Genomic DNA, 25,519 nt, shown 5'->3' with positions numbered 1-25,519 from the left:
TTAATTTGTGCCCATAATGATTGATAAGCCTTTGACGTCAGATCTTCTTCATTGTCCTCTCTCCTTTTCGACTTCTTTTGAATTCTTATTTTTGGGGATTTTTCCTTCTCTTCTTTTTTTTTCACCCTTTGTTTTGACTTCTTCTGAATTTCTATTTTTGGGCCTTTTTTACTTCTCTTTTTTTTCACCCTTTATTTCGACTTCATTTGAGTCCTTATCTCTTGGAGTTTTTATTTTATCTCACTCCTTTCTTTTGAATTTTTCTCCTTTTCTTTTTGGAGTATTTCTTTTCTCTTCTTTCAAGACCTTGTAGGGGTAATTTTGTCTTTCTTTCCTTATTTCAAATCCGTTTTCTTTTGGTTCTTCTCTAGAAGTCGTTTTTCTTTCTTGACTTTAGGAGACTTGATATCTTTGCTTCTGAAATTTCAAACATATATCTTCTCTTATAATTTTCACATTCTTGGTGCACTCAACAAGGTTGGGCCAAGAGAGGGATAGTGCACGTAAGCACTCAAAAGGTAATGGCTAAAATGTGGTTGTTCAAAGAAAGGTTTTAGGCTCAAAGTGGAAAAACTAGGGATTAATACCATTGATAGGCTTTGAAAGGCACAATCGGGTCAAAAAAGTCCTACAATCATTTCTCAAACCAAACATTACTCAGACATTCAAGTTCACAGACATTGATTGATACTACCTAGTACACAACTTCAAAATAGTGGTCCACAGACATTCAAGTTCTGCCTACACCAAAAATGTCTCATTATTTGCCATTGCCAGAAGAGACACCTCCATCTTGAAGTGTCTTGAGAGAGAGGAGGGTTTTTCTTTTTTTGTCATGCTTCGAGCATGTATTATTCATAAACCAACACTTACTGATACTACCTCCTCTCACTTTCATAGAAAATCACTTGTTAGTCTTCGGGACCCATTTGAGACGGAGTTCCTAGTAAGAAGATAACAGAGTGATAAGAAAATCTTTTTTCCAGTGTGGCAGATCGATTTTTTTCAACTTAGGACCATGTCCCTTCTTTTCTTTGTTCCTTTAATTCAAATAATTTGAAGAACTTTCTGGACTTCTCTTCCAAGCTGGACACTCCTTCTTCATATGACTAGCTCTCCCGCAATGCAAACATAGCAGGTTGTCACCGACAACACTATTTTTGGTGTGAGGATTGTATGGGGAATCTATATTCTCACAACCCACCCCTCTTCTACTTTTGTTACCCTGACTAATTACATTTGTAAGGATTTTAGAAGAAGTGGTCTATTTGAGGGATTTGTTCAGTTCCTCTTTTACGCGGACCAGGTCCTTCTCCAACACCAAATTTCTTTCTAGAGCCAAGTTCATCTTCATTTCAACAGTGTGCAACTCATTTTCAAGCTCCGATTGCAACTTGTTAGCCTCGTTCTTCCATTTAGAAATCGTAATAGTCACCATTTTTATCTTTTCCTTTAGTTCTAGGTTTTCAGCTTCTAGAACAGTCATTTGTTTCTCAATGCCAGATATTTGAGTAACCATAGCTATATTTTCATCTTGAAAGATGTCTAAGCTATTGTTCAATAGATCTTTCTCAGTGGTTAGCTCACTAATCGCATCAATGAGTACAACAACTAGCTTTCTTAATTTTCTAATGGAAAAAACATTCACATTTTGCTTTTTTTCATTGACATATTCATCATCACTTTGTCATGAAAGCAAACATGTATCAAACACATCTTCACCATTTTTGACTGCAAGCGTGGATGCATCTTCAGGATGTTCTGACTCTTCTGAGTCACTTGAGGAATTACTCGAGACAAAAGAGCCTTTTTCACAACATGATCAATCAATTCCTCTTCTACTTGACTTGTCACGAACCTGGTCCCTGCTTTTGTTCTTGTCTCCTTCGAATTTGACACACTTTTTGTGCTCACCCTTGTGCATAGGGCAGTCTCTAATGAAATGGTCTGGTTTACCACACTTGAAACACATGAGTTTTTAGCCTTGTCAAGATTTTATTTCTTCATGAGAGCTCCACGTTTTCTCATAATTTTTTGAAATCTTCGAGTGAGATAGACCGTGTTCTCATTTATTAAGTTACTTCACTTTGTGACATCTTGAGAGTAAGTCATTTGTCCCTTTTTGCATCTTTCGTCCGATTATCTTCATCAATCGGATACGACCGTTTGTCATTGCCCTTGAGAATGAGACTATCCTTTTTTATGTGCATCTCATCTTCAGAATCACTAAAGGCATTTTCCCATAGTGAAAGGACTTTCTTCACCACCCGATCAACATTAGCCTTTCCCTTAGCATTTTCAAGGACCTGGTCCCTTCGCTTTTCATTGAGGTCTTTACATTCATGCTTATGGATCTCTCAGTCTCTCATAAAATGTCCTGGCTTTTTGCCCTTAGATAGAGGTCATTTGCATTTGTCGTTCTGTTGGAGTTTCCCTTCTTTTGACACCTTACATTATTTTGACTAATTTTTGAAAACTTGTAGTCAAATAAGTTATCTCCTCTTCATCATCAGAAGAATCATTTTGAGATACCTTAAGCACTACTGACTTCTGCTCCTCTCTGTCTTCATTGTACTCTCTTCAAGACTTGGGAACCTCTTAAGTTAGATCTCCATCCTTCACTTCCTTGGTAGGAGCATAAGGACCCTAAAGACTTAGTAGAGTTGCCATTCCTTGTAGGAATCTCTCTCTTGGAGTTAACCATATAGAGAGCACCTGCTCTGATACCAATTGAAGGAATGGGTGCGTCCACTATCACTCAACGGTCAGGTCCCTTGACATAGCAAAAACTGTGCAGAAGAGTAAATAATACGGAGAACAAAACACATGCAGTTTACGTGGAAACCTTCTTGCTCAAGGGAGTAAAATCACGACCTGTTGCACTGGTTTTCAACCGTCTTCACTAATCTTCACAAGCAAAAGTGAAACCCGGTTACAATAATGTGAGAAGAAGTTATTAATCTCACGACCAAGAAATAATCCTATTGCTTGAAGAGCCTAAGCAGATGACATTCTACTCAATAAGCTATCACCACTAGACAACTTAGGATTCAACTAAGCAACACGCAGGTTGTCCACTAATCACCACGCTTCGGATGACTTAGACTTTGCTAAGTGGATACCACACCACCCACTAACCAACTAACTTTAGATGACTTAGAATTTGACATTATTATTTCTATTATTTACATAAAACTAAACCACCTAAAACTAGACTGACAGGATAGCTTTACAGTTGTACACCATTATGTATCAAATGGAGAGAGCTCTACCAGAGACGAGGTCCCTGAATTTTTGAGCCACTGAAACAGACAATCTCTTTCAATCTTCTTATTGGTGCAATAGTTGCACTTTCACCTACCATCTTACATGACAACTTTACACTTGTACCCCAGGATGAATCCGGACGAGAGCACTCTGCTAGGGACCGGGTCCCTATATTTGTGAAGATCATCAAAACACCTAGAATATACAAGTTTTTATCACTATATGTGATTGATAATGTAAGAGGACTGGGTTTACAAATAAGAATAAAGTAGGAGGCTATTTTAGTCATTCCGCTTTTATTGTGTACTATGAATTATTGTCAGTGGTCCACCAACAATGAGTAACAGAAGAATTAGGTCGTTTGAAGAACCTTATAGTTAAATTGAGTATTAATGATCTCTAATTGGTCTGTAGTAGAGAAAAAGCTCGAACATCATATTTATGAGAGAAATTAAATTTTTGCAAGTTGTCATATATATGGTTCCATGATGAACTAGAAGGTTATGAAACCATTGATGAGCATGTGTTGGATGGTCTTCAACCGCATCCTAACTGGAAAACCTTAGAAGTGAAAAGCTATTTGGATATTATATTTCCATCATGGTTTAGTGAAGAGTCTCTACCAAATTTGGTCAAGTTGACATTAAGTGGCTGCAAAAGGTGCAAAGAAATTATGTCACTTGGCCAACTAAAGTTCCTTCATCATCTTAAGTTGATAGGATTCCATGAATTGGAATTCATCGTACTGACATTTTATGGTGTAGAGGTTAATGATGATGGATAATGCAGCAAAATCCAAGTGTTTTCATCATTGAAAGAACTAGTATTGCTGAATATGCATAGCCTTACTGAGTGGAAGGTGGAATTGATACAAACAACAAGTGGGGTAAGAATGTTTCCTAAGCTTGAGAAGTTGAGGATTAGTTATTGTCCATTGTTAAAAAGTACTCCGAATCAATTTGAAATCCTATGTGACTTAGAGATTGTTGAAGTTGAGAGTGAAATGTCATTGTTGAACTTGTGCAGCAACTTGACATCTCTTGTAATTCTTAGAGTGTATAATGTGAAAGAGCTCACTTTTTTTTCTAGATGAGATGTTGCGCAGCAACGTTTCTCTTCAACACCTATCAGTGAAGTATGTGGAGAGTTTCATGAATTGCCACAGAGCTTATACAATCTCCATTCTCTTAAGATATTATGGATTCACAGATGCCCTAATTTTAGTTGCTTTCCTGTTCCCAGTGGAGAGAATTATTTGACTTCCCTCCAAAATCTTCAGTTATGGAAATGTGACGGATTGATCAATTTACCAAGTGGAATGGTAGAGCATTGTCGGTCACTGGAATCTTTGAGTGTCTAGAAATGTAACAACTTAGTTTACTTCCCTTTACATGTGGGAGAAATGCATTCACTTTCACATTTGGATTTATCATGTTGTTCCAAACTGATTTGTGTACCCACAGGCGGCCTTCACTGTCTCACTAGGTTATGTCATTTGGAAATTGTTCCTTTCTCAGATATGGTGGATTTTGAGGCATTCCAGTTGATATTTAATGGCATTCAACAGATGTTGTTCCTTCGTACGTTGGTGGTGTGGGGACACTTGCGCTGGGATTCACTAACCTATCAGCTAATGAAACTATCTGAACTTACAGAGATCGAAATATATGAATTCGGAATCAAGGATATTCCTCATACATTTGGCAACCTTACTTCTCTTGAAAGATTAATGCTAATGGGTTGCAAACGACTACAACATCTGGACTTGTCAGATGTCATGCCCAAATTACGATATCTATGGATAAATGATTGTCCATTGTTAGAAGCTCTATCAGATGGACTCAGAAACCTTGTTTTTTTTTTTTTTTGCAAAAGTTAGTTTTACAGAAATGCGAGAAACTAGAGTATCTTCCAAAGAGAGATGCCATGCAATGCCCCACCAAATGGCGGAACCTGGAAATTAAAGTCTGCCCTAAGTTACAAGAAAGTTGCACAAATTAGAGTAGCCCAAACTTCCAATGGTCCAACATTTCCCATATTCCAGTTATTAAAGTTGGTGGAAGCATCATTCAGGACTTGTATAAGTCTCTATTTCTCTTTCATCAGTTTCTGAGTCACACTTTTAATGGATTACTAGTTTCTGATAACATGTGTTGCACGTTTGTCCCTTACTACTATTATAATTTGTTTACTTATTTAAAAGTGAGTTATAAGATAGAATGAAATTAACAATATTAAGTTTCCTATTTCTTTTAGTCATTAAAAAAATCATAAAATAGAATGGTGCATTTGGTATCAAACAAGAAATATGTGAAACTAATTAAGAGAATATAGTCTCTAAGGGTATGAATATGTCGATGAATTCCTGATTGAAAAATAATAATAAATGTATATAATGTCTTTAATGAAATAACAAAGGCGGCACGAAATAAATTTATCAAAAATATAAATCTACATATTCGACGTATCACAACAAAAAGATCCAATAATGTGTATCAAACAAATGACTTATTATTTTATAAAGCACGTAAACATCGAAGTTTAACGTTAATACAATAAGAATTCCTTGAGAATGCAATTATTTGTGATAAGTACACGGGTTTACGTATGAGTATATTTTATTGTATTCATATAAAATAATAGTAAAAATAATTAGTTCCTTTTTTATTTCAAATTTAATTTTTAATAAACAAAAAATAAATTAATAAAATAAGAAAAAAAGACGAACCACTAATAAATTATAACCATGTTTGTGATGAGTATGTATAATTTGAAGGGAAAAAACTACAAATCAAAGTCAAGAGAAAATAATAAAGGTTTGGAATAAAATATCTAAGACATAGGAAGATTAAAATGTGTTCTCTAACTAAAATCTTCATCTTCATGAATAATTAACAGGAAATAAAGAATCCCCAAAAATTAAATAGGAGAAGGAAAGAGACTTATAAGAGAAATGATGAATTATAAAATCTAAAAGCTTATATGTGAAAATAAGAGAACAAAAATATTGCATAAAAAAATTATAGCTACCGAAAATATCATGTGTGATTTTCAAAGATAAAATCTATTTTATTGTTACCTGTATCATATTTATTGTGGAAATTTTCATCTTTTCAAAAATGAAAAACAAGCTAAGAAAAACTAAAGTAAAAGGGGGAAATGAACAAATAAAGATTAATAGATAAAAGGGAAAAAAATACCAGTGAATATCATGATTGAAGCTGCATTATAAAAATTCTAGGATCAATCTATTTACCTTGAATTCCAAAAGCNAAGAACAAATTAATCTTCAATGTCAATCTCTAGAAAAGAAATTATACTACAAACAAATTAATGGCATTTTAAACATATAAAGAAATATGAGGATCAACCTATTGTATATCAACTACAAATTTTCATGTCGTTAAGAGACACAACTTATCAAACACAAACAAAAGTAAATTGAAGGGCAGGGGATGTAGGAGTCTTCAATTTCTTAACTTAAATGGTGTTCCTATCTTCCATGCCTTTTGAAATATCTGTGAAGATGAAATGATTTAAGTACTTAAAGATGAAACATAGTTTCTTACTTGGATGCTTAACAATACTATTACTTCAAAAAGAACCTGAAAAAAGTCATTATTCACTTGGATGCTTAACAATACTATTACTTCAAAAAGATTTATTACTTTCAATTGGCTTTTCACTTACCTTATTCATGGTGATTTAAATGTAAGTTTCACACAGTGTCTTTTCAATCAGGGAAAACTTTCACAAATAGCCACTATTATTAAAGTTATTATTCAATTTAGCTAAAGTTTCATAATTACAAACCGTAGCTAGTAGTTATAACTGTAATCGCTTAATCTCAGAGGGTATAAAATCCCTTTCATACCCGTTATATCTTCCTTCTGCAACAGAATTAAGTACCTTCGATCCATAATCGCTGTCGGCAACTCGCTTTTCTTCTGAGATCGTCGTGTCGGCGACTACAATTCAAGAACAAATTAATCTATTTCATGGTTGATTATACAATAGGTACAGAATACAATGTATTTTCATCTCTTTTCTGTTTGATGCTTTGGAGATTTGGTTAAATCGATTGATATTTAGGTCGAAGAAACTGCTTCAATTGTATAAACTGTTTAATCGAAATTGATAATCGAAGTTTTGGTTGAATGTATTTTCAATTTTTCCTGTGGATTTATTTGGTATAAAGTGATTTTAATTTGTAAAATTGTGTAAATTAATTTTAGTTAAATTGTGATTTGAACATGTATAATTCTTTGATATTTGTAGTTTATGTGTAGTTAGTGACTGTATAAGTTAGTGTTCGTATAAATATAGACATTTATATCCGCAGTTGTATAACTGAACTATTTCAGTGATTAATTGTATAAAGTTAATTATTGTATAAAGTGATTTAGATTTGTAAAAATTAGTTTTACTTGAATTGCGATTTGAATATGTGTAGTTCATTGATGCTTGTAGTTTATGTGGAGTTAGTGTCTGTATAAGTTATAGTTTGTATAAATGTAGAGTTTTATATCTGCAGTTGTATAATTGAGTTATTTCAGTGATTGATTGTATAAAGTGTATTATTGTATAAATTAGTTTGTATAAAATGTTTTGATTTGAAAAATTGTATAAATTAGTTTAAGTTGAATTGCGATTTGTATATGTATAATTCATTGATAATTGTAGTTTATGTGGAGTTAGTGTCTGTATAAGTTAGTGTTCGTATAAATGTAGACTTTTATATCTGCAATTGTATAATTGAGCTATTTAGTGGTTAATTGTATGAAATTAATTATTGTATAAATTAGTTTGTATAAAATAATTTTGATTTGTAAAATTCTATAAATTACTTTTAGTTGAATTGCAATTTGAATATGTATAATTCATTGATAGTTGCAGTTTGTGTGGAGTTAGTGTCTGTATAAGTTAGTGTTCGTATAAACGTAGAATTTTATATTTCCAGTTATATAATTGAGCTATTTCAGTGATTAATTGCATGAAATAGTTGGAAGAATTGGACTGTGTTAATTATTGTATAAATTAGTTGTTATAAAGTGATTTTGATTTGTAAAATTGTATAAATTAGTGTATGCATAAATGGATTAATAACAACTGATTTATGTTGATATTTAATTGTATACAAGAATGTCTTCCATATCTATCTTGGTAATGCATTCTGAAAAATGGGATGATGCAAACTGTTATGTTGACTATGTGATTGAGGGAGTTGTTTTTAGAGAAAATGTCTACAAACAAGACATAATCTCTGCTTGATATTTGAGCAAAACAAGATGATGCGCAAAATTGATTGAACGCAACTTCGAGCAATCTGGAGCGTAATTGATTTATTTCCCCAATATTTGTATAGCATTGCATGTGTGGGGTGTAAAATGAATATTCCTTGAGAATAAATTGTATTCCCTAATAAATTAACGTAAATGTATTATACAATTTTTCAAATGTATAATTATACAACACATATAGCAAAAAACAGTAACAAAAATATAGAACTATACAAATTGAATATCTATATACAAAGTTGGAGTTATACGAAGTGAATATCTATATACAAATACGGAGTTACACAAAGTAAATATTTTATACATATACGGAGTTATACAAAGTGAACAACTATATATAAATATGGATACAACTATGAAACAAAAGAATTATACAATTTAAAAATAAATATAACACAAATTTCTTCTTTGAAGTCAAAACATCAACAGATTTGTCTTCTTTGAAGTCAAAACATCAACAGATTTGTCTTCTTCATGTTTATCCACTTTTTTAGTCTTTCCTTTTGATTTTGCAACATGCATGACTTCTTGCATCTTCAATGGGGTATTACCAGACTTCGACATAATATATATCTTGTTGATTAATTTGAGATTTAGCAATGGATCCTGAAATTTCTTCGAAATCTTGAGCTAAACCCAAAGAAAAAGATGGAAATCATACAAAAAATGTTGATTCAGTTGTATATCTCTAGTGATCCTCTTAGAAGGTGTCTCTTCTTCATCCATGATATTGGATGTATAAAACCAAGAAATTGAAAAGGAACAATAAATTTTGCAGTATTATACAATACAAAATCATATATTATTATAAGCATGAAGCTCAAAACTTAAAAGTTGAATTACCATTTTGCCCCTCTAATAAATTAAAAATTATATAATTTTTATATATATATAATCTTCTTATTCTCATTACATAATCTTGACCTTTCAAATTTCTAACATAAATGTAAATAAAAATAAAAATGAGTAATTATCAAGAAATTAAAGTAGATTCATGTATCTTTAAAATTAAATTTCATCTCTATCTTTTTTATATATATTTTAACAATAATTCATGTGACTTTTCATGTTTCCATAATTTTGTTCTATAAATTTAAACTTTTTCAAGAAGAACTTTTATTTACTAAACCTACAATTCTTGTATGTAGGAATTCTAAACATGTGAAATAATGTCACAATTTGAGGTGAAAGTTGTGAGATTCCCTTATGCAGTTACGAAAATAGATGAGAATTCAATTACTGAAGCATCGGAGCTTGATGTGTTAGTTTTATACTTATTTGTAGTAAGAATTATAATAAGACTTTTTTGTCTCTCTTCATATAGTTGAATTCTTGTTTTATTAGCAAGTTGCTCTAAATTCATATTTGTATTTTGTATGCTCAAATGTTCAGTTTCACTATAGAGACAAACAAAATGAAATGCCTAATTATCTTGCTCATGTGTACCTTTTTTTTTTCTTTTCTCCGTACTTATAATTTTTACATATACATTAATTTTCATCTTTAAGAATGAATGTGATAAAATAGGATGTTTACTCTTTTCTTTTCTTTTTATGGAAAAAAAGGTGAAACATATAATATTAGATTAATGGTGGATAAGTTATGTATGACAGAATTAAATTTTATATAAAAATAGTAGTTATTCATAAATATCCTGATTTTTAAAATATAAATGATAAAACTTTTTACATCTTAGTTTTAAATATTTATAGTTAACTAATTAGTTTAAAGTGTTTGTGGATAAAAATTTAATACAATACTTAAAACACATTCATTAAAAAAGTTAAAAGGTTTTGTTTTCCTTCACTCAAAGTTAATCTTACACTATCTAGCATTATTCTACCAATAAAACGGAACTATCAAGAAATTTAATTTAGATAGTTGTTATTTTTCCTTTTAGCTTTGCAAACTTATTTTTTGAATTACAAACAAAGTTTATTTTATTAATTTCTCATATTATTATCTCGATGCATTCACTTGGAGGTCAGAAAATTGGAGTGTTACAATTAGTAGTAAAATAAAGTAAAAAATCTCAATTAAACATATTTTATTATTTAGTAGTATTATCTTTTAAGAAATAATACACTCATGGATTACACGCGCAAAGCGCGTGCACGGAAACTAGTAATGAAATAAGCATGAAATCGGCAAACACAATTACCTGAAAAATCTGAGAGAACAAATTGAGAGGCAAATGTAGAAACTTTGAATTCATGGCGAAAAGAAATTAAAAGAAAAAATTTGCAGAGACTCTCAAGTAGCGCGTGAACGAGGGTTAAAAAAAAGACACGCTTATCAAAACTGACAGCCGTAATGATGAAAAAAAGTAAATGGCGAATGGTAAATAAAGCAAACAGTAGCTATTTGAAGTAATTTATTGATACAAGTTTGTTTTTCATATAATTTTCCCTTTCAATTATCCTAATTATTTGAAATGTGAATTTATTTTTCATGTAATTAAAATATTATGCTTATTTTTTCATATAATAAAGTTCAAGGGCAAATTGGAAATTCAACTTTAAGCTACCACTTATAATAATACAAGTTCTAGAAACTTGTCTTGCACGTTTGACCTCTGTTACTGTTATAATTTATATAGGCCCAAGATATAAAATTGCTCAACATTGTCTGATGTACTCCTATATGTGTTTTTGTGCATATAAAACAAACTTTTTTTAGTGTTTACTTTCTGTCTATTACATAAATATCAACAATTTTTTTGGGGAATGATGAGCAACTTGTAAGGCTAGAACTAAGCCCCAAGGCTGAAGTTTCTTAGGACATAAGTACTCTAGCAATCATTAAAATAAAAAAAAATGAATGAAGGACACAAACCACTAAGAAAAATAGTGACCAATAAAAAAATATCACAAGAGCTATTAGATTATGTGTTTCTCCAACAATCATGAAAATAAAAAATGAACGAAGGCACAAATCAATAAGAAAAATAGTGACCAATAAAAAATTACTCCTCAAATAAGAACTATTAGATGATGAAACACAAAGTGTGGTAGATTAATATTTTTTATCCAATTTATAAAGGGAGAAATTAAGTACATGAAAGGTTAAAGCATGAATGTGTTTAATGGTAGAAGCTAAAAAGTTTTAACAATCAAATTCATTAAGAAATGAAAAATGATAAGTTGTAACATCTAATCATGTATTTGGTCTAGTTTAATTTTCATTATTGATTTAATTTTAAAAATTAGTAAAAGATTTTTTAATTTAAAAAATTGGTGAAGGGCATTTTCATAATCTAACTTTGAACTTAAAATCTTCCCACTTATAATAATATATGATATGATATATGATGATTATTTTCGACGAGTTACTCTCATTTTATAGTTTTCCAAACAAATTAATGAATATCTATTTGGCTTAATCATGAATATTTATGAGTTCTCATTGGTTATTAGTTTCAAGGTCATGCTAGAAGGTTGTTGTGGCAATTCAAATCAAAATCCATGGGCGCCATTTACATTAGGTAGACTTCATTTAGAACGTTGTAACAAGTTTTTCTTTGTACTCCTTCAATGTTTTGTAGAAGAATAGTATATTTGGTAAAGACTACATAATCTCTCAACATTTTACTCTTCATTCATAATGTAATAATAATTGAGTTCACAGTCGCTCATTTGCCCAAGTCAAACTATTCTTTGATGTACAGGTATGTTTTGGTAATACATTTGTTCAGGTACTTTGGTCAAGGTAGTAAAGGGTATCCGTGGGTCGAGCCATCAAATTGATCTGTTGATGAGCTATTCATAAGATGAAGCTAGAAAGTTACTGTGGTACAAAGACAAAATGTATGTCCACTACTAACTGGACCTTACTTCTATGCCAGCCAAGACTTAAAAGCTATGCGGGGAAGTATGAGGTATGCCCAAGAACAATTTCATCAATTTTACTTTACAGCTCCTTTTTCTCGTTAAAATACTAAAACGTTTAGCAGGTAATATCGTTCATCAATATAGTCTTTCACGTAATCAGCAAATATTATCATACACTTTGTTATATGGTATGGTGGAAGTCATTAAGCGGTATGATTCTGGTAAAGGAACTTGTTCTTTCTCTTTGAGAAAAGTGAAGTATTTGATTGGCATAACATTGGCTTGTCGTGATTGGTATACACATGATTCTTAGATGCAAGACAGATTTCGTTTTGGATTCCATTGATAGTAGACGCTTCTCCAAATTATGTTCAGTCTTCAACATTATTTTAATTTTCAGGGGACAGATTGGAAGCTCGTGGACATTGATGCCGCGTTGGAGGCTCTGCTTGCACAAAGCTAGAAAATTCAAGGTAAGTCAGTTTTTGTTCATAAGAGATTACAAATGGTGCTTTAGATCAATTGTAGTGAGTTTCTTCTTACTGACTGATTACCATTTATCATGCTTAAGATTATTGGTTGAAACAACGACATGCATGGACCTTGTCAAGATGGTGGACTGGAGCAGACTTCTCTTAGATGTGTTCAAGTGTCATGATTGGCAAGTGAAATTGCATTTGGTGGAAACTGGAGTACCGGAGATATTATTTACTCGTATGACTAAGATTTGATAGCACAGGCCTTTAGTTTCTTGCACACAGAGTACATGCCTTTTTCGTACAAATAGAGTTTTTGTTTCCATCAAACATTTTGAACTTATTACTTATCTGCTGCATCCTTGCCTAGCTAGTTGATAGCTTCTTTAATGTAGCTCTGCTTTTCCTCTTGAAATTTATTTATAGGAACTGCACCTTTTAAATCCAAGATATTCATTGGTTTTATAAAATGGATAAGTATTGTTGGACATTCCAGAATAGTATAATATATAAGTAAAGATGGACGAAGGGCTTCTCCAGCGTTGGACCAACATTAAATTCCTTCTATCGACACATCTAAATAACTTAAAAATAACCAACACAAATACACCACATGTACCTAAGTTAACACATATAGTGGGAGCCTCACACTCCTTTTTCTTCTCACACCTCATCTCTAAAACTACACACTCATCTTTTTTGTACTCTACTGGTATAAAATAGTGTTATGTATAAGATTCTATAATTTTTAGCATCTGATTTTCCATACAGATTCTATTTTAGGAATAGCAATATTGTGAAAAAGTATACTAAACATGCTGAGTTTCAGAAAAAAACCAAAAATTTCTAACTCATGAAGATGTAGTAGAGATTAGAGAAGATTGTTTTAAGTTCTTGATAATGAGTAGTAATTTCCAAGTGCTATTATGATTCGGACAGACAATTGCTATAATTTGTGTGCATTTCAACACAAAATTAAGCTATCTGCACTCTAAATATTACTCAATTTAAGTGGAGATTTTGTTAATGAAATAAATTAGCTTCTGCCAACCAAATTGCTTCAATTATTCTCTGGCCAAATTAGCACAAAATAAAGTATGTTCAGAAGTTGATAACAATTTCAACCCTCTTACTAGAACCATCTTAAAGATTTTCTTGATCATCGCTTTTTTCGTCAAGTAACTAACATCTTTAGGTAGTAAATTTGGAGGAATTTTCAAACTCTATTTCTGTTTCGTTATTAGGGAAATCTAAACATGGTTTACACAGTCCAAACACAAATTACTTGTTTACAAAAGAAAAAATGGCTTGGGAGATCCTTGTACTTATTTTGGTTTGTACTGAGGATACAACTGTAAATATGCAGACTCCAGATCAATTTGTGAGATAGAAATGTGAGTAGATGAAATGTAGGAGCCATGGTGGAAGAAGAAAGTGTTGAGAAAGATGAGCACTAACAAAGTTGCACGACAGGACAATAGCGGAAGAAAACTCAAATCTAAACATTCTCTTCCATTTGAACCAAGAGGAATCGGAGTGGTTTAGAGTAGAGTGTTTGAATCACTATATGTGATGTTTGATAAAGTAAGAGGACTGGGTTTACAAATCAGAATAGAGTAGGAGGGTTTTTTAGTCATTCTGCTATTATTGTGTACTATGAATTATTGTCTTCCTTCCAGTGGTCTACAAACAACTGGCAAAAGAAGATTTGTGTAAAAACTGTGGTGAAGAGGAACAAGATTTTGTGCAACAACTTTGGTGCTACAATTCAAGTTTTGAACAATGGCCGATCCCGTAATAGGTGCTACTTTTCAAGTTTTGCTTGAAAAGTTGTTTTCTCTCACTGTTGAGGAACTCAGTAGCTCAAGAGACTACAAGAAAGATCTGGAAATGCTTACACAAACTGCATTCTTGTGTAGACATTGAAATTTTGTGAGACTCTACAAGATGCGTTTAATTCAAGATGAGGGTCTCCAAATTGTGTTCAACTCAAGCTAAGATTCTTAGAGGCTACTCAACCCTAAACCCTAATTTATGCCTATATAAAGGGTATTAAATTCTCTTAAAAGGCATCTCGGAAACTCCATAAAGAGATCAAGATCTCGAATACTCCGCAAATTGATGGATTATTCATATAAAGAGGTCAAATCAAAATCATCCTAGTTCGAGAAATACGCCATTAACGGCCCTCGAATCATGGATAAATCCTAGGAGAGTAGAATCAAGCGAGCAACAGAATTGTACCCGCAATCTATCTTGATTAATAAATTTATGTTTCTTCATATTTTATTTGTGATTTCAATTTATTTTCTGTCACTTTAAAATTTGTTGCAAACAAATTGGCACGCCCAGTGGGACCAAATCTGCCCTCCATCTCTTTTCTCTTAAAACAAATCTGAAAATCTGAAGTTGCAAAGGTGGAAGAATAAGTACGTACTTCAAGCCTCGTCTTTGAGTTTCATCAAGTCTACACTCCGACAAGCCTTGAAGCAGGGGACATTTGTAGACATTGAAATTTTGTGGGACTCTACAAGATGCGTTAAATTCAAGTTGGGACTCTATAAATTGTGTTCAAATCAAACTAAGATTTTTGGAGGCTACTTAACCCTAAACCCTAGTTTATGCCTATATAAAGGGTACTAAATTATCTTAAAAGGCATCTCGGAAACTCCATAAAGAGATCAAGATCTAGAATACTCCACGAATTGATGGATTATTCATATAAAGAGGTCAAATTAAAATCATCCTAGTTCGAGAAATACGCCACTAACGGCCCTTGAATCATGGATAAATCCTAGGAGAGTAGAATTAAGGGATCAACAGAATTGTACCCAGCAATCTATCTTGATCAATAAATTTATGTTTCTTCATATTTTTTTTGTGATTTCAATTTATTTTCTGTCACTTTAAAATTTGTTGCAAAAAAATTGGCACGCCCAATGGGACGTAATCTGTCCTTCATCTCTTCTCTCTTAAAACAAATCTGAAAATTTGAAGCTACAAAGGTGGAAGAATGAGTACGTACTTCAAGCCTCGTCTTTGAGTTTCATCATGTCTACACTGCGACAAGCCTTGAAGCAAGGGACATTTGTAGACACTGAAATTTTGTGGGACTCTACAAGATGCATTTAATTCAAGTCGGGATTCTACAAATTGTGTTCAACTCAAACTAAGATTCTTGGAGGCTACTCAACCCTAAACCCTAGTTTATGCCTATATAAAGGGTACTAAATTCTCTTAAAAGGCATCTCGGAAACTCCATAAAGAGATCAAGATCTCGAATACTCCGTAAATTGATGGATTATTCATATAGAGAGGTCAAATCAAAATCATCCTAGTTCGAGAAATACGCCACTAACAGCCCTCGAATCATAGATAAATCCTAGGAGAGTAGAACAAAGGGATTAACAGAATTGTACCCGCAATCTATCTTGATCAATAAATTTATGTTTCTTCATATTTTATTTGTGATGTCAATTTATTTATAGTCACTTTAAAATTTGTTGCAAACACCTTGATCCAAGCTTTCATTTATGATGCTAAAAGACGACAAGTTGAGGATCAGGCTGTGAAACTATGGCTCAAGATGCTTGAGAGAGCTGCTGAAAATGCTGAAAATGTGTTTGACGAATTCAGGTATGAATCTATTAAAAGACAAGTAAAGATCCAAAACAACTCAATGAAAAAGGTCAGTGATTTTATTTCTCATACAACTTTTAAGAGCAAAATGTCACAAAAAATCAATAACATCAATGAAGAGTTAAGGGCTATCAGTAAGTTAGCCAAAGACCTTGGTCTCCAATCACTCATGGTTCCTCCTCGTCAAATACTACCAATTCGAGAAACAGATTGCTTCGGATGTTGTTGGTAGGGACAAAGATGTTGCAGAAATAAAGAGGAAGATGTTGAACATCAGAGAGGATGTTGTTTAGTGCACCATTCCCATAGTTGGTATGGGGGGTTTAGGGAAAACAACTGTGGCTAAGAGAATTTTCAACGATGAACATATCAAGACACACTTTGAAAAGAGAGTTTGGTTGTCTCTGCCTGAAATGTCAGAAACGAAGAGCTTTCTTCAACTAATCCTCGAATCCTTGACAAAGAGGAAAGTTGAGGTCCAAAACAGAGACATAATAGTCAAGATGCTACAAGAAGAACTGGCAGGAAGAAAGTACTTGCTTGTCCTGGATGATTTATGGCGTGTTGACTCTACATTGTGGGTAGAGTTTGTGGACACCTTATGAGGAATAAATACAACCCGAGGAAACTTCATTCTTGTGACTACTCGTATGGAACAGGTGGAGTCCACAGTAGCAGCAGCAGGTCCTCATAAGTTGGAAAAATTAGAGAAGATCATTGTTAGTCCATTTTCAAACAAAAAGCGTTTGTTGATGTGGAAATTCCAGAGGAAATAGTGAGCATGGAGAACAGGATTGTGGAAATGTGTCAAGGTCTACCGTTGGCCGCAAGTGTGTTAGGAGGCCTCTTACGCAACAAGCAAAAACATGAAAGGCAGACAATTCTTGATGGAAACCCCCTTGTTGCAGGTGAAGATGATAACGAAGAAAATAGCATACGGAAAATCCTAAAACTCAGCTATGATTATCTACCATCTCCAAATCTGAAAAGATGTTTTGCTTACTTTGCAATGTTTCCCAAAGATTTTGAGTTTGAAAAGGACCAAATAATCCAACTCTGGATGGCAGAAGGCTCTCTCCATCCATGTCAAGAGATCACCGTAATGGAAGACATTGGGAATAAGTTTTTTCAACTCTTGTTGCGAAATACCTTGCCGCAAGATGTTAAGTTAGATAAGCATAACAATTTAACACACTTTAAAATGCACGATCTTGTGCATGATTTGGCTGGGGATATCTTAAAATCTAAACTATTTGATCCAAAGGACGATAGTGGAGAAAATCTTTCTCAAGTGTGATACATTGGATGGGACTCACCAATTGATCAAATAGATAAGATAAATGAGCCAGGAAATTTGTGCACGCTGTTTTGGAGAAGCAATTATATATAGAAAGATATGTTGTTTACCTGTAAGTTCTTGAAAGTTTTAAATTTGTCCAGGTCAAAAATCAAGGAGTTGTCAGCCAAAATCGAGAAGCTGATACACTTGAGATATCTTGATCTCTCGAACATTAAGATCGCAGCCTTGCCCCACTCCATTTGCGAGCTCTATAATTTGCAAACATTTAGAGTCAACGGTTGCTATTCACTAGGTGAACTTCTATATGAGATGGGGAATATGATAAGTTTGAGACACATATATTGCCATTCTCGGTCTCAGATGCCACTTACCATGGGAAAATTGACTTGTCTTCAGACGCTACAATTTTGATGTGGGTTGGAGAAAGGTTGTTGAATAGAAGAATTAGGTCGTTTGAAGAAGCTTAGAGTTAAACTGAGGATCAATGATCTCAAATTGGTCCGTAGTAGAGAAGAAGCTCGAACAGTATATTTACAAGAGAAATCGAATATTTACAAGCTGGCATATGAGTGGTCCCATGATGAACCAGAAGGTTGTGAAACCATTGATGAGCATGTGTTGGATGGTCTTCAACCGCATCTTAACTTGAGAACCTTACTGGTGGAGGACTATTTGCGTACTAGATTTCCTTCATGGTTCAGTGAAGAGTCACTACCAAATTTGGTCAAGTTGACATTAAGTGGTTGCAATAGGTGCAAAGAAATTCCGTCGCTTGGCCAACTGAAGTTCCTTCGGCATCTTAGGATGATAAGATTACTTGAATTGGAATTCATTAGACCTACATTTTATTGTGTTGAGGTCAATGATAATGGATCATGCAGCAAAATCCAAGAGTTACCGTCATTGAAAGAACTAGTATTGCAGAATATGCGTGGCTTTATTGAGTGGAAGGGAGTAGAATTGTTACCAACAACAAGTGGGGTAGAAATATTTCCTAAGCTTGAGAATTTGAGCATTACGAACTATCAATTGTTAAAAAGTACTCCGTATCTATTTGAAATCCTAAGTGAATTAGAGATTGTCGGAGTTGACAGTGAAATGCCATTATTGAACTTGTGTAGCAACTTGACATCTCTCGTAAAGCTTAGTGTCTATGGTGTGAAAAAGCTCACTTGTTTTCCAGATAGGATGATTTCTTTTCAACACCTATCAGTCAAAAATTGCGGAGAGTTTCATGAATTGCCACAGAGCTTGTACAATCTCCATTCTCTAAAGAGATTATGGATTGAACACTGCCCCAAATTTCAGTTCCTTTCCTGTTCCCAGTGGAGAGAATCATTTGACTTCCCTCCAAAGTCTTGAGTTATGGAATTGTGATGGATTGACCAATTTACCTAGTAGAATGCTAGACTATTGTAAGTCTCTGGAATCCTTTGGTGTCTACAAATGTAACAACTTAGTTTCCTTCCCTTTACATGTGGCGGAAATGCATTTACTTTAACATTTGGGTTTATCACATTGTCCAAAATTGGTTTGTGTACCCACAGGCGGCCTTCACTTTCTCAATGGGTTATGTCGTTTGCAAATTGGTCCTTTCTTAGAGATGGTGGATTTTGAGGCATTTCAATTGATATTTAATGGCATTCAGCAGTTGTCCTCCCTTGGTACATTGGAGGTGTGGGGACACTTGCACTGGGATTCACTGCCCTATCAGCTTACGCAACTCTCTAATCTAACTGATATAAAACTTTATGGATTCGGAATCGAGGCTCTTCCTCATAGATTTGCCAACCTTACTTCTCTTGAAAGATTAACACTAGTGGGGTGCAAACGGCTACAACATCTGGACATCTCAGATGCCATGCCCAAGTTACGATATCTGTGAATGAATGACTGTCTAATGTTAGAAGATCTATCGGATGGACTCAGTAACCTTGTTTCTTTGCAAAAGCTAGTTTTACAGAAATGCGAGAAACTAGAGCATCTTCCATCTAGAGATGCCATGCGACGCCTCACCAAATTACAAAACCTGAAAATTAATTGCTGCCCAAAGTTAGAAAAAAGTTGCACAAATTGGAGTGGCCCAAACTCCCAATGGTCCAACATTTCCCATATTCCAATAATTAAAGTATGTGGAAGCAGAACTGATCAAGGCTTGCGCAAGTCTCTGTTTCTCTTTTAGTTTTTGAATCACACTTTGAATTATTATTTTCCACGAGTTACTCTCCTCCATTCTCCTTTTATAGTTTTCCAAACAAATTAATGAGTATCTATCTTGCTTTTAAGATATGGTTTAGTCATGAATATTTATGTGTTCTCATTGGTTATTAGTTTCAAGGTCATCCTAGAAGGTTGCTGAGGCATTTCAAGTCAAAATCCAGTCGGCTCAAAACATATTAGTGGTCTAAGGCAAAAATCAAACGGGGCTTTAAACGTGAACTGTTAATAACATTTATGTAGTTGATTTCTTCTAGTTTTTAATTGATAATATAACCATTTTTATTTTAAATTATTTTTCATGAGATATAGTACTCCAAATATGTCAAATTTGTTCTAATAATTCCTTCATTTTCATGAAAAGTTTACTTTTTTTACAAATAGTATTCAATATTAGTTAAAAAATAATAATTTATACCTATTATTATTAAAAATGAGACCTCTTAAATTTGGGGGCCTAAGGCACATATCTTTTTTTAATACTATCGAGTCACCCCTGTCAAAATCCATGGGCGCCAATTACATTAGGTAAATTTCATTTAGAACGAGTTTTTCTTTGCGCTCCTTTTTCTCCTGACAGAATTTTACTGTTTAACGGGATTGGTTATGTACGACAGAGGAACCACTTTGCACTCCATTGTTTTGTTGAAGAATAGAATCTTCAGCATTTGGTAAAGACTACATAATCTCTCAGCATTTTACTCTTCATAACGGGGATATCAACAACTATTAAGTAGAGTACTAATTGAGTTTACAGTCTTCAGCATTATTCTAATTTTCAGGGGACAGATTGGAACATTGTGGACATTGGTGCCGCGTTGGAGACTTTGGTTGCACCAAAGCTAGAAAATTTAAGGTAAGTCAGTTTCCGTTCATAAAAGATTGTAAATGGTGCTTTAGATCAATTGTAACGAGTTGCTTCTCCATTTCGCAAGGATCAGAGTAAATGTGTGTCAAAGCTGTCTTTTAACCATTTCCTATGTTTAAGATTATTGGTTGAAACAACGACATGCATCGAGATGGTAGACTGTAGCAGACTTCTCTTAGGTGTGTTCAAGTGTCATGATTGACAAGTGAAATTGCATTTGGAGGAAACTGGAGTACTGGAGAAATTATTTACTTATATGACTAAGATATGACAGCATAGGCCTTTAATTTCTTGCACACAGAGTACATGCCGTTTTCGTACACTACAAATAGAGTCCATCAAACATTTTGAACTTAATACTTATCTGCTGCATCATTGCCTAGTTGATATCTTCTTTAATGTAGCTCTGCTTTTCCTTTTGAAATTTATCTTGATTTTAATTCGTAATAAAAGTCATCAAATTTTATAGCTACGTATTACCCGATTCTTAACTACAAACGTATATTTTACTGGGGTCCTATTACCCCTAGAGTATTTTAAACTCAAATATTGACACTCTTAAATTTTACCCTCAAATCTTTGTTGCAGAGTGTAATACACGCACCTGTTTGTCAGAATAAAAAAAATAAAAACATCACCAAAATATATCAATTTTGATGCTTTTTGATCATTTTTTTACACAAAATCTAGTTGTTGTTGGTGATTTCAATAATGTTGATTCTTTTTATTATCGTATCTTATTGCCATTATTGTCTAGTTCTGCTTCTGCGTTTCCGGTTGCTTCTTTTTTCTTTTTCTTTTTTTTTATGCATTTAAAGATGAAATTTTCCTTGCCAAATTTCAAATTTTAATATCCACTTCAGTTTCAATCAAGAAACTCACAAATTTGAAATTCTAATACCCACTTTCAATTTCAAACGAGAAATTTGGGTTGCTACTATAATCGAAAAGATTTTTCTAGCAGAGGTTGTAATATCATTTTTAAATGTCGGATTGAAAGTATTTTTCATTGAGGGGAAAGAAATTAAAGGATTATCATTTTCTTTGTTTTGGTTATTTTGTCTGTTTTTTAGTAAGATTTGGAGGTGTTGGTCATGAAAAAGTTCATTGGATTAAAAGTGAAAATAAAATAAAAAATAAAATAAAATATTGTATAGGTAATTGCAATAAAACCATGGCAAAATTCAATTGCAGAGGTTTAATTTTTAGAGGTTGGTAATGGATAGAGACAGAGTATGTGATTATAATTAATTAAATTTATTTATTAATTGTAGTGAATTCAATTAAGAAAGGGAAAAGGGTCTGATATACCCCTCAACTTTGTCATTTGGAGCTGATATACCCCTCGTTATAAAAGTGGCTCATATATGCCCTTACTGTTATACAAACGACTCACATATACCCCTGCCGTTACAAAATGGTTCACATTTATCCTTCATTTAACGGAAGTTAAAAAATTAGTTTTAAATTTATATTTGTTACTTCTAATTTTTGTAAAAAAATTATATAGGGGTATATATGATTCTTCTATCAAAGTTCAAGGTATATTTTAATTTTTTTCATACATAAATTATTTTTTGACTTTTTTTATTATAATTATTTGAGTTTCTTATTCTTATTTTGTTTTTTCTTTCATTCCTTAGTTTAAAGAAAAAAATTTAAACTATTTTTCTTTTGTGTATTGTAATTTAATTTCATATTCGAAGAAAAAATTTGGTTAAGTTTTACAAGAATATTAGTGAAACATAAATAAATTTGATTATCAAAATAATAATTATAAATTAGTCATTGAAACAAAAAAAAGTCAAAAAAAAATATGTTTGACGAGGATTAAATTTACTCATATGGGATTATATTTTTTAGAAAAAAATAACAAAAATTTAGAATAATTTTTTTTTCATTTCCGTTAGAGGAAAAGGATATATGTGAGCTATTTGTTTACAAATAGGGGTATATATGAGCCACTTTTATAACGAGGGGTATATCAGCTCTAAATGACAAAGTTGAGAGGTATATCTGACCCTTTCCCCATTAAGAAAAGATAGTTCAAATTATTTAATTTTAACTTATTTATTTGCCATACACTTGTCTTTAGGAAAGTGAACACACTTGTTGTGTCACATCAGCACTTAAAGGTGTTAGTACTTTTATTTAAAATACTTCAAGAGGGTAATATGACTTCTTAAAATAGTGGTATGTAGTTGAGAATTGCGTAATAGATTAAGGTGGTATTTGGTTATTTTCTGTATAATTTATAAACATAGAATTAGGTTTATATTTTAACTCTATCAATAATAATAACAATCAATATTTATCTATATATCATGAGAGTTGTAATTTTTTAGCTTTTATTTAAATTCGTATAAAGTTTGTATAGACACACGTCGTACCCACATCGCATTGCCTCGAACCCGCATCCACCCTAACCATCCCTTCGTGGATTAGTTACAGTTACTAAAGACACCGTCTTCAATTACAACTAAACTATTTAAATATGTTATCTTATACTCGCATCTATTATCATAAAATCAAAGAAGTACCTAGTGTTGTAATACTTTAATTGATCTCTATTATAATTTAAAAATCTTAGCATCCATTTTTTTTTTTATCAAGGATAGTGAAACTTGACCTGATGATAAAGGATTAAGTTTTGTTGGATCCTATTAGCCAAAAATTTAAGAATCTTAATCTCTTTTTTAAAAGCATTTGTTTCCCTTTTTCCGTGTGCTTTCTACGTAACTATATTAGGTTTAAGGTACAGATTAGTTGTATATTAATTAGTGCTAATGAAGTTGATATTCAGCAAGCTAGCTCCTCTATCTAAACTTCATGTTATTAATAAAAGATAAAAGGATTGTTAAGTTTTGCCAATCATTTGGCTCCATGTGCAATTAGTTTTAGTTTAGAGACAAGTACGGATGTAACATTTTTAAACTCATCGCAAATTATTAGTTTCATTCTTAAACTATTAACAATATTAAAAATACCTTTTCACTTGACTAACTGAATTTTAATACACATCTAATCTTATAAATATGAGTGAAACATATCCTTAAATTCTCGCTAAGTTTAGGAGTGTTTTCAACACTTCTCTCAACTTTTTATTAAGAGTCTCATGCTCCTACAAAAAGTTTGATATTACTAGTTATGTCATGTGCTATTTCGGGGAATATCTAAGTTTAGTTTGTCAAGTAAAGGAGTATTATTAAGCCTGTCAATTGTCAATATAATTTAGAGACAAAAATAATAATTTGCATTTTTAATACTTTTCTATTTTATTTTTCATTTACTCGGAAAAGTAAAATTTGTTTTAACTTGTCTTTCTTCGATATTGTTGAAGGACATCCACATATTATTATTTTTTTAATCCTTGACCTAAAATGTTTTGTTTCTCTATTTTTTTTTTTCTTGTCACACGACTTTACTTGTTCCATTCTCAGTATTACTTTGGTAGCCATGTACCTTTTTTCCTCAAAATTTAATTTATATATTATCAATTTATATGATGCAATATTTTTAATCAGTATAAAAAGAATGATACATATATATTTTAGCATTAGTTTAACTTTAAATTATTAATTTTACTTAATGAAATAATTTATAATTAAACACAAACGTCTTATTTTAAATTATAAATTTTAAAAAAAATCTTTTTTAAAATTTTATATCAAATCAAATAACGCCACGTAATAAATAAAATAAATAAAGTAGAATAATATTATTTTTATTTCCTACGAAAAGAAGAGACTTAAAAAGAAAAGGTTGGAGGAACTTTAATGCCTTCGAAAGGGCATGTATTTTTCTGCTCCATTCATCAAAATTTCAACTTGGTCATTCTTTATTGTATACCTCACAAATCAAAAATAAGTTGTAGCTGCAAGCCTGCAACCCAATATTTTTTTTTGTTTTCACCACTTCACTTTATATGACATAATTACCTATAATTAATTTGAAAAAAAATATATGTGTAAACATATAATTTAATTTTCATTTTCTTTTTAATAAATTAATTTATGTTTTTTTTTAAAAATAATATTTTAAAAAATGATATTAATAGACTTGGAATATAAATAAAATAAGAAAAGAAGAAGTCATAGTCAGAGCAAATGGCATTATCAACTTGTTATTTGGTCAATAATAAATTTCGCACCACAAAAATATGAGAATTGTGACCTCTTAGGAAAATCAATTACTGCATCTTATATTTGAGACTTATTAATTTGCTAATACCATAGGCTAGCTTTAGGGCTCTGGAATAGTGGAATAGGATTATCTCAAACTTAGATCGAGATATTAATAATAATTTTTAATCTTGTAGAATTGAATATGATATACTGAAGTTAAAATAAAAATCGAAAATGATTGCTCACTGAAAAAATATAGGTCAAGATGAGTTAAACGATGGACACAACCCAACTTACTCAATAGTTACCATGTCTTAATTTATTTCTTTATATCTTATAATTTATTTAATTACTAAAATAAAAGGATAATCACACGCAAATTCAACTTAAGTAATGATGCTACCAAAATAGACCCATATTTTAAAATCTTATGCCAATTGGCTTACTTTTCGAAATAATGTGTGAGAAGAAGAAAAAAATAAAATAAATTGATTCTTTGTT

The 25,519-nt window shown here is 32.1% G+C and overlaps 2 protein-coding genes across 2 annotated transcripts; both read left to right on the top strand.

Moving 5' to 3' along the window:
* Window positions 1-16,823: 16,823 nt before the first annotated feature.
* Window positions 16,824-17,285, top strand: LOC114074290 (putative disease resistance protein RGA4). The gene is made up of 2 exons (XM_027912148.1): window positions 16,824-17,090; window positions 17,169-17,285. Exons 1-2 carry the CDS (start codon window positions 16,824-16,826, stop codon window positions 17,283-17,285), a joined length of 384 nt encoding a protein of 127 aa, XP_027767949.1.
* Window positions 17,286-17,290: 5 nt separating this feature from the next.
* On the top strand, window positions 17,291-19,171 carry LOC114074289 (putative disease resistance protein RGA4). Its single transcript, XM_027912147.1, has 4 exons — window positions 17,291-17,802; window positions 17,950-18,086; window positions 18,170-18,236; window positions 18,319-19,171. The coding sequence occupies exons 1-4, from the start codon at window positions 17,291-17,293 to the stop codon at window positions 19,169-19,171; spliced, it is 1,569 nt and encodes a 522-aa protein (XP_027767948.1).
* Window positions 19,172-25,519: the final 6,348 nt, after the last annotated feature.

The sequence above is a fragment of the Solanum pennellii genome, chromosome 10 (genome assembly GCF_001406875.1).
Source record: "Solanum pennellii chromosome 10, SPENNV200".
Classification (NCBI taxonomy): Eukaryota; Viridiplantae; Streptophyta; class Magnoliopsida; order Solanales; family Solanaceae; genus Solanum; species Solanum pennellii.
The sequence above is the reverse complement of the archived record's forward strand: the minus strand, read 5'-3'. Positions and strand labels throughout refer to the sequence as shown.

What these genes read in the sequence shown, in the direction of transcription:
- LOC114074290 (XM_027912148.1), top strand. Translation starts at nt 16,824, where the DNA reads ATGGGGGGTTTAGGGAAAACAACTGTGGCTAAGAGAATTTTCAACGAT. An exon ending in GTGTTGACTCTACATTGTGG is followed by an intron (nt 17,091 to 17,168) that starts GTAGAGTTTGTG and finishes CGTATGGAACAG; the next exon opens with GTGGAGTCCACAGTAGCAGC.
- LOC114074289 (XM_027912147.1), top strand. Translation starts at nt 17,291, where the DNA reads ATGGAGAACAGGATTGTGGAAATGTGTCAAGGTCTACCGTTGGCCGCA. An exon ending in GGAGAAAATCTTTCTCAAGT is followed by an intron (nt 17,803 to 17,949) that starts GTGATACATTGG and finishes AAATTTGTCCAG; the next exon opens with GTCAAAAATCAAGGAGTTGT. An exon ending in GCAAACATTTAGAGTCAACG is followed by an intron (nt 18,087 to 18,169) that starts GTTGCTATTCAC and finishes TCTCGGTCTCAG; the next exon opens with ATGCCACTTACCATGGGAAA.